General features: G+C 36.0%; 1 protein-coding gene across 5 annotated transcripts in view; it reads left to right on the forward strand.

Moving 5' to 3' along the window:
• LOC124612722 (ras-specific guanine nucleotide-releasing factor RalGPS2) overlaps positions 1 to 8,465 on the forward strand; it is a 363,977-nt gene extending 355,512 nt beyond the window's left edge. For all 5 annotated transcript variants that reach the window (XM_047141084.1, XM_047141080.1, XM_047141081.1 and 2 more), the window contains 4 exons: positions 1,042 to 1,266; positions 2,311 to 2,499; positions 5,403 to 5,524; positions 6,563 to 8,465. In XM_047141084.1, coding sequence (XP_046997040.1) covers positions 1,042 to 1,266; positions 2,311 to 2,499; positions 5,403 to 5,524; positions 6,563 to 6,687 — 661 coding nt within the window. In that variant the 3' untranslated portion in view covers positions 6,688 to 8,465. The remainder of the gene's footprint in view (positions 1 to 1,041; positions 1,267 to 2,310; positions 2,500 to 5,402; positions 5,525 to 6,562) is intronic.
• The last annotated feature ends 1,645 nt before the right edge of the window (positions 8,466 to 10,110 follow it).

A 10,110-nucleotide genomic window follows, 5' to 3' on the forward strand; every position in this document is an offset into this window, starting at 1 on the left:
GGGCAGATTGTCAGACCAGTGGAAGGAAGATACAAGAAACATCGGCGACACACTCGACTAAAACAATGAAACAAACCGGCTGGTACGGAGCACTGCCTGAAATATGATCATGATATGAAATATGATGAGACTAGTATTGTGGCGCAAATGCTGTTTCTGGGACAATGTAATTCAGAAGACAACGAAAATGATGATGTCAGAAAACCTAGTAAACGGGGACAAAAGTTACAAATTTAAATAAAACTTGGGGGCTCAGAATTCAATTTATTAAAATCTCACCATCTGTTGTTGCATCCACCAGAGCTGGAAAACACTGAGAGAATTTGTGTTTTTGTATTACAGTGGATGAAGTCTGGATGTTCCTGGAACCCTTAAAGCTTTTCTGTTGCATGTGACCACAACACAAATATGTTGGCCACATACTAATCATGTATTGTGCATAAAATTGAAATAAGAGAGCATTAAAGGATGTATCGGCCATTGCAAATAGAAATTGGCTCTAAATAGTGGCAAGAGACAAACAATAGTTCACTGTAAAGTTGGAGCCCAGGCAGTGAGTACACCTAACAGCAAAACTTGCAACACCTGAAAAAAATGCTTGTGTCGGTCCACAAAATACTGTGGGTGAAGTGAAAACAACAACTCAGCAGAACACCCGAAAATGCACCATTAATGATTTAGTAATATTTTAACTTTGAAAGTTACATAAAGTGACTGCATCAGTTTTTATTGTTCCTTCTGAGTAAAGGCGAAATAGAACACAACACAATAATTTGCCTAAGAAATATCTACAAACTGAGTAGGGGACTACATCATTCTGTAATGGACACCTAGTACAGCCATAATGATTTTGTATCATTAATGAAAGACACTGTATGCAGGGATAACGGTTAGTGATATACTTGTTGGAACTGCAGGAAGAGTTGGAATAATGTTTGTCGAAACATGTAATTACATACAATGGAAGGTTTTTCCTGACACAAGTAGTCATTTAAAACAGAATCTAAGAAGTGCTATAACACTATTGTTTGGTTGTTTCAGCATCTTCAACAAACAGTCACATGGGATACCATTCAGTGAAGATGAGGACATAGCACTGAAATCAAGAAATCTCCTTGACGATTCTGTCATTGAGGAACAGCTTCAACAACAGCAGCAGCAGCAGCAGCAACAGCAACAGCAGCAACAGTCACCTAAAGGCAATGGCTGCCACAAGGAGGTAGACTTGGAAGATGAAGAAGGTCAAACATTACTGCATAGATGTGGGTGAGTGACACCAGAATTAATAAATATTGACATCTTAAAAGTAAAATCAGTTTCTGTGCCACACCTGAGTCTGGAGTGGATTGAAGTTTAGAAGATACTGTGGTATTTGTTAAAACTGAGTTTTAGCGAACATAATTTCCACAGTTAAATTCCGTGAGTGCAAAAAATGAAAAACAAAAACAGAGTTACTTATGCAAATGTTAAGGCATTAAAAAAATTCGTTGGTTACTGGGACTTTCACAGGAAAGCACTGTTTACTGTCATAATCAAAACAAAACTTCTCAGTAAAGTAAGTCTTCATGAAATTACTTATTTCTTAAAAACAAAAAATTGAGAGTGGAGCTAAAATGCCCAGTTCCTGACAGTGGAATTAAGTGACTTACTAATGAAACAATAATGGTATGCATCCAAGACTTTGTTAAACATTATTGAGATCATGGTAGTGTAGTACTGTCTACTTCCCAGAAATCAAAGCCGGAGAGTTGCAAGAAGTCTGACACACCTCATACACTATCTGTTCATTTCTTTGCACCTGGTAGACAACCTCATTGATATAGAATATAGTTAGTACTCACTTTTTACTTTTCCTTGTGATAGATATTTAGAGCTTGTTTTAGTAGTACAAGTACAGTGCCATGCTAATAATGTCATAATGAATCATTGGTTTATTCAAAGCAAGTACTTTATCATATTGTGCCAAATGCAGAGAAAGTCTCTTTCAAGTGGGTGAAACTGAGTAGATATTTTATACTGAAGATTTCTGTATTGATAGAAACACAATTTACAAGTTTTGAAAGTTAATGATCCATGAAACAGATTAAGCAATTAAAACAAATTTTACTGTAATTAATGTTTAATATCTATGAAGATGATTTTGAATATTAAGTTACATGGACTGTCGTGGACAAAATTATACACTGATACTGATAATGTAGCAATGATATTCATTATTTGATAACAAACAATTTCTTCATTTGTTTGAACATTTAGGGTTGCTTCGCAGTTAACTTTCTTGAAAAGTTCATGAAAGTTCTTCAATTTCAGGTCTATAGTGTCAACAGATTCTGATGAGTTCTGCCAGGAAGCTGGATCTCATTATACAATACAAGGTTGCCTCAGGCGAAAAACTGTGTTAAAGGATGGTCGGAAGCCAGCTGTCTCATCGTGGCAGCGTTACTGGGTTCAGTTGTGGTCTAACTCCCTCGTGTATTACCCGCCTAAATCATTTAAAGGGTAAGAATGTGCTATTATTGTATTAAACTAAATCACCCTTGGTACTAGAATTCCTTTTAAGTAATGGTGCTTCAATGTTGGTCTGGGATTGTACAAGTTGTTAGATAGTTGGCATCATTGATGCATTTGAGGGATTCAGTCACTTGGGGGAGAATGTGTGGCTAATGGTATTCTTGCCTTATATTAATATTCCATTTGTTCAGTTTAAGGAGCCTACATAAAGAAAAGCAAACTGAATAAAAGTAAATATAATTATGATGTAATTGGACAAATAAAAAATCTACTCACAAAGTGTTAGCAGGAGAGCAAACTTTTGGAGCCAGTGTCTCCTTCTTCCAGAAGGCCAGAAGGGAAAGGAAAATGGGTGAAGGAAAAGGACCGGTGAAACTTATGAAATCGGGATAGTTTGGAAAAGTTGCCCAGAACTCCAGGTCAGGGGTTCTGAGCGACTTTTCTGAACTCCCCATTTTCTAAACCACTCCAGTCCTTTTCCTATACAACTCTCCATCTACCTTCAACCTTTGTCAGGAGGAGGAGCCACTGGCTCCACAAGCTTGCGGATTTAAATAACTTTATATGTGTGTTCTCCTGCTGCCACTTGGCAAGTAGATTATCTATCCAATTACATTATTTGATATGAATATAATAGAGGGAAACATTCCACGTGGGAAAAATATATCTAAAAACAAAGATGATGTAACTTACCAAACGAAAGTGTTGGCATGTTGATAGACAAACACACACACACACACACACACACACACACACACACACAAAATTCAAGCTTTCGCAACCAATGGTTGCTTCATCAGGAAAGAGGGAAGGAGAGGGAAAGACGAAAGGATGTGGGTTTTAAGGGAGAGGGTAAGGAGTCATTCCAATCCCGGGAGCGGAAAGACTTACCTTAGGGGGAAAAAATGGACAGGTATACACTCGCGCGCCCACACACACACACACACACACACACACACACACACACACACACACACACACACACACATCCATCCGCACATATGCAGACACAAGCAGACATTTGTAAATACCCCAGGTCATTATTTACATTATATTTTCAAAAATTGATAATTTTTGTCAGTAAATTTAACTAATATGCTGCATGTCAGAATACGCAAAATAAGAACATTAAAATAGATTCGAAAATATTAGTTTTATTAATCACTTCACTGTTATTCTGGAAATACAGAAAACTAATAATTATGTGTCAATATCAAAAACTGGGGTCTTATTACTTTAGTACTTGTTGAACAAGCATGGCACTATTACACACAAAATATACAGCATATGAAAGAAAGTGAAAGGACGTGAAGGGTTGATACCAAAAGAGAACACAAAAGGAGCAATAATTTATTTGTTTTACCCCCCCCCCTCCCCCCCCCCAAAAGGCAGAATATGTAAAGTCACATTTAATAAATACTTAAAAACATTGTATCTGCTTTGTTCAGAGATTCTTAACTGCCCATTCATAGATAACCAGGACAAACTGAAGATAGCTTGACCTAGTCTGGAAATGATAACTATATCACAGTCTGAATACAGTCAGTCTATATAAATATGCAGACTGGCCAGTGACGAAATATTTCCTAATTTCCATGAATTAGTTTTTGAGCCTTTTCAGACTACCCTTCATAAGAGACATTCAAAAGTTACATTTTCAGCCAATGGAAACTCCAGGTAGGAATGCCAACAATGTAGGAAAAGATAGATTGCTACTTACTGTAAAGAAGACATGTTAAGTTGCAGACAGCCACAATTAACACACACAAAGCATCCAGCAACAGCCTTTATCAACAAAAGGGAAACACACACCATTCATACACACAAGTAAGCTGGCTGAGAGCTTTGTGTAGGTGTCATTTAATTGTTGCCGGTCTGCAATTTAATGTGTCTTATTTATGGTAAATAGCAATCTGTCTTTTCCTACACTGTAGAAGTTACCTTTTCATGTTTGTAGCATGATGCTAGGTGCTAGAGGTTTCTCCTCTGTAACAGAAAGTTATATGGGAAGTTGTCAAAAAATGAATTTATTTACTTACTGCAGCAGTATTGGAAGTGTGGGTTGTAAGTAAGAACATTTGAATATCAAGTAGGAAACACTTCTAATGTTTTGCAAAATTATATTTCTTTGGTCATGAACTGCCTTTCAGCTTTCTAGGACATTGAGGTAAGAAGGGAAAAGCTGGTGTTAGAGACCAGATATAATTTTCAGGAGATTAGGAAGTGTTTCTTGTTTAAAATTATCATGTTCTGCCAAGCACTTCGAGAAAATTTAGTTACTATTATAAAGACGTTTGTTTTTGATAAAGTGTACAACTAACATGTATTTCTTCCAGAACTGCACTAATAACATGAATATGTAACTTCTGCATTGCCTTATCTAAAGATAAGACTGAAACAACTCAAAAACTAATTAATGGAAATAAACAAATATTTCATAATAGGTTGGTGCAGTTATCTGTATTTATATTCAGTTAATGTACAATCACGGTGTTCTACAATATCCATAATGGATAAAAGAAACAGTATCTTAGCTTTCTTTTGATGGGTTGCAAATCCTCACCTCTCACTAGTAGCTGGTGTGAAGTATTAAGAAATGCACGTAATTTATGCTCTGTTAATACAATGTACCAATAAATGAATTGCAGTTCAGAGCTAAATCAAACCGAAATCTGCACTCAATTTTAATGATGTGTGTGGCATAGATAACTTTACATTTATTTAAAAACTCTTGTAACATGGTAGCAAATCCTGTTAATTAAGATGTCAGCAGCAAGTTCGTGTAATTCTCCTGTGTATCCTGTTTTGTTTGTGCTCACAAATGCATAAGATCTTTAACTTTCATACTAGCTTCATAATTCATTTGTAAATTCCCATTTTTTTTTTTACAGAAGTGAGAGATCAGACTTCAAAGGAGAACCTTGTAAAATGGTATCTGTTGATGGGTGGTCAGTTGTGCTGGGTGACAATCCATTCCAACAAGATGTTTTTCAGCTCACAGACCATGAAAAAGGTGAGTTGCATGTGAATATTTAAGAATTACTTAAAAGTAAAAATTATGTTTCTCACTTTTTATAATCTTGTTTGTGTTGACAAATAGTATATAAAATGTTAAATACACAAACAGGTGAGTGGCCATTACATACCCTCAGTAGGTGCAACTTCAGTTCATGAAACTAACAGTATTCCTACATTTTCAACTAAAGTTCTTTCTTCAGGGGAGAAGAAAGATGGGGATCTGTTGTTTATCTTTGTGTACTTATGTTGGTGGTGTGTGGAGTTGTGCATTCTGTAAATATCTACAGCCCAGCCCATCTGTTCCAATGTGAATTTCACAAATTTTTAATGATATTTTCCTTGCATGTGAATATTTAAGAATTACTTAAAAGTAAAAATTATGTTTCTCACTTTTTATAATCTTGTTTGTGTTGACAAATAGTATATAAAATGTTAAATACACAAACAGGTGAGTGGCCATTACATACCCTCAGTAGGTGCAACTTCAGTTCATGAAACTAACAGTATTCCTACATTTTCAACTAAAGTTCTTTCTTCAGGGGAGAAGAAAGATGGGGATCTGTTGTTTATCTTTGTGTACTTATGTTGGTGGTGTGTGGAGTTGTGCATTCTGTAAATATCTACAGCCCAGCCCATCTGTTCCAATGTGAATTTCACAAATTTTTAATGATATTTTCCTTTTCATGCAATTTCAAATGTGTATTTTTTCTTTTCCAATCTTGTCCAATTACAATTTTATGTTAATTCTTCCATTTTCCCTGTTTACATTCTCTTTCCACCATTTTCCATTGGGTAAAGTTTTTTATTTATAAGATCATATTGTGAGAGCACAATATGTACACCTGCTTTTGATATTTTTGTTTGTCATTATTTGGCATAAAATGGACACAGTTAAAAGGTTGTAGAGACTGTTGAGGAATGAGACGTTTTGGGAATGACATTTATATACTGCAAATAAGTAACAATTCATTTAATATTGCACAAAAAACGCTATGATCCTGATCTTCAGTGTATTCTTATTGTTGTGTTTCAGGGAATGTATATAAGTTCAAAGCTGGCAGCCGCTCTGCTGCCCAGCAGTGGTCTCGCCATCTACATCAGGCAGCCCAAGGAACCAAGGAAAAGCCCTTACCTGCCAACCTGATGTCATTTGAATAGATACAAACACATTATTTTGCTGTCCACTACTGTGTGATGCTGTGTTACCAGTGCATGTGAATTTAAATGTTATGAAGTGACTGGTTTGAATGTTAATGGATAATCCTGATGGAAATGTACTTGTCATCACAGAACCATCTGAACTGAGATGGAGGCAACTCAATCAAAAATGCGTGACACAAAATAGTAATTAATATGAACATTATTGTACATTTTCTTTTGTACACAAATTTTACATTATGTAACAAGATGATGTAGAAACTCTGACATGCAGTATCATATTTAAATGGTCAAGTTTGGGTAAATTGTGTTTTAAAAAACCATAGTAGAGGCCTATGACATGACAGAGATTTGTGTAACAGTCTTAAATGAGCACAGTGAAGATTGCGGTTTGATGTGCTGTCACTGTTAGAGAAATTGCCAGTGTTAAAATGTTGGCAGATAAATTCAGGAATCTCCATGCAGTCTTTACAAAAGTAGGATAGAACATAATCATATCTCATGAAAAAGTGTAAAATATTGTGCAATCATAAATTGAAGTAAGATAAAAAATCTAGTTCTCACTTGCCTTGTATGTATAGAAGGTGTTATGTGAAAAATAGCCCAGGAGTCATCTCTTTGGTGGTACTTTTTTATGAAAATTTTGAATCTGTTAGGTTTGTGTGTGTGTGTGTGTGTGTGTGTGTGTGTGTGTGTGTGTGTGTGAGTGTGAGATTTCAATAAATGCACTACACTACCAATAATTGTATATGTTATCTCTGCCGGCCTGTAGAGAAGTGCTTAGTTTAGTAAACCTTCTGTGAATAGTAATACATTTCATAAATCTGTGCAAATGCAATTGTTTGAAGGGTGCTTTGCTATTGAGCCTTGTGTGTGAATGATGATGCAAATAAATATTCTGTGTATAGAAACCAATATATTTGACATCTGCACAGCTGATACATGTTATCCTCGTACATAATACTCACTGCTTGTAAACAATAATTTGACAAGTGTCTGATTACTGTTGGGATCAATTTTTTTATTAATTTTTTTATATGTTGTATTTAATATACTATAGCTCTGAGACTGATTTTTATGAAAAGTTGTAGTTTTCTTAGAAATGCCAGGAACAAGTTTATAACTTAGTAATGGCCTATACTCAGTGACTATCTCTGTGTGTGGTGTTTGATGAGACATATCTGAAATGATGCTTATTGTCAATCTCAGGTAATAATTACTCTTAATGTTTCGATTTTTGAAGAGAAGAATCTGAGATTTGTTATGAAGTTTTGTTTAAAGCATATATTCTTGTTAAACTATTCAGAGCTTGAAACATTGTGTTATTAAGCATGAGGATAGTTTCTGCAGTTTAAATAAGTGTACCAGATGTGTCAGTTGTTTTGTGCCTTCAGATGTGATTGATTTAGCTAGATTTGTGGTGCCTCTGTTAAATGCCTAAAATTTTACAATTATTTTATTAAAACACAAATTTGAACAAATAGTTACTCTGTATATTCAGCTCTTTAATGTTATGTTCTTTTTATACTGTATATTTACAATTTTAAACTTGTCGTAGATATGGTACTTCAGTTTTGTCAATGGCTGTGAATCCTCGCAAAAGACTTAGTGTCATTATTTTATATTACTTGTTGGTAGTATATCCAGTTTTGATGTAATTTGTAGTGCTTTGCCTTATTATACAGCTGCAGTTACATTATTGCCAGAAGTTTGAGGCAGCGTATTTCGTACTGTAAATTTGACGTTTGAATATTAAAAATTTTCTAAGAATATTAAAATTTGTGTTTTATAATGGTACTACAAACTATAAGCAGGAAACAAAAACATAAGGCGAGCCAACTATTCACCTGGCACTCAAATCAAGCATCTGTGTGTGTGTGTGTGTGTGTGTGTGTGTGTGTGTGTGTGTGTGTGTGTGTGTGTGTGTGTGAGGGGCGGGGGGGGGGGGGGGGGGGGGTTGGGCGCGCGCACGTCCGTCCGTCCCCACCAGTCTCTCATGAATTGTCTGCAGCTCATGGTCCTGCTATAGTGTTATCGCTTCCGGCACACGGGGTCCGGGTTTGATTCCCAGCGGGGTTGGGGATTTTCTCTGCCTCGTGATGGCTGGGTATTGTGTGTTCTTCATCATCATTGACTCGCAAGTCACCAAAGTGGTGTCAACTAAGAAGGACTTGCAATACGGCATGGGGCCTCCCGGCCAACAATGCCATACGATCATTACATTTTTTTTTTATTTCTCGTGAATTTATGATGAGGCAACTCTGTGGTGATGTGCCTACAAGATAACATTTCACTCTCCTTTTTTGAATTGCAGCTAATAGAGAGATCATTCTGTGCCCTCACCATAACAATGAAACAGTAGGATAAATGTTATCGAACTGTGGCAGTGATTCAAACTTATAAGTAAACTAATAAAACTTTGGAATGAATCTCATCCATCATTAAGTGCTTTGCCACATATACTTTGTCTGTCTTAAATAATGGTCTTTGGCATCAACTGAGAAGCCATCATTTTGAAGATGATGTGTGACAGTTCTTTACTACGAACCTGTAGAGTGCCATTTGCACCATTGTCACACATTTCATAGAGGGAAATATCTCAAAATAATAATAAATTTTTTGTCATGGTCTGAATCAAATGCTTACCTCAAGTTAATAATTACATGTAATGGAAAGGCTACGCTATAATAACAATTATGAAAAAGATAGATCGCTACTCACTGTAAAAATGACAAGTCCACTACTACCATATCTGTTACCAATACGTGGAAGTATTAATGCATTAGCACATCTCAATACGCACCTCCTGTCTTGTTTGTCGAGACATGTATCATCAGTTCATGTCACTAGAGCTGTGAAGTTGCATTTGTCATGGTCTGTATTTAAAATGTTTGCTAAAAGGAAATAGTGTGTCTGTTCAGGGGAAAGAAGCATGTATGATGTTGGTATTCAATAGAAACGAACAAAGAATTTTTGGACTGCTATGAGAAAGATGATGTTGAAGTTTAGCATACTTTGGGACTTACTGAATTCACTGTGAGAACTGTACGTGATAATGTGGAATCAATTTGAAAAACTGCTCACTGTTCAACTGCCTTCAAGTGTGACTACAGTCACCAAATCTTGCCCACAGGCAATAGGAAGAATAGAAAAAAAAGAAAATGCTAAACTGTAGGATTGAGCTCCACAACCAACATCATATGCCTCTCTCTGGAACTGCTATTGAAGGTAAAGGCAAGAACTTGTATGCAGATTTAATGAGAGAGGACATCAATCCAGCATCTTTCTGGTCAGCTTAGGTTGGTTTGATTGCTTCAAGTATCATTTTGGCTTTCATAACATTAAAATGGCAGGAGAGGCAGCTGTGACATCTGAAGTTGAAGCTGAGAAATTTAGGGTGTTTAAAGAAAATGAGGCAGAAAA

The sequence above is a fragment of the Schistocerca americana genome, chromosome 4 (genome assembly GCF_021461395.2).
Source record: "Schistocerca americana isolate TAMUIC-IGC-003095 chromosome 4, iqSchAmer2.1, whole genome shotgun sequence".
Taxonomy (NCBI): domain Eukaryota; kingdom Metazoa; phylum Arthropoda; class Insecta; order Orthoptera; family Acrididae; genus Schistocerca; species Schistocerca americana.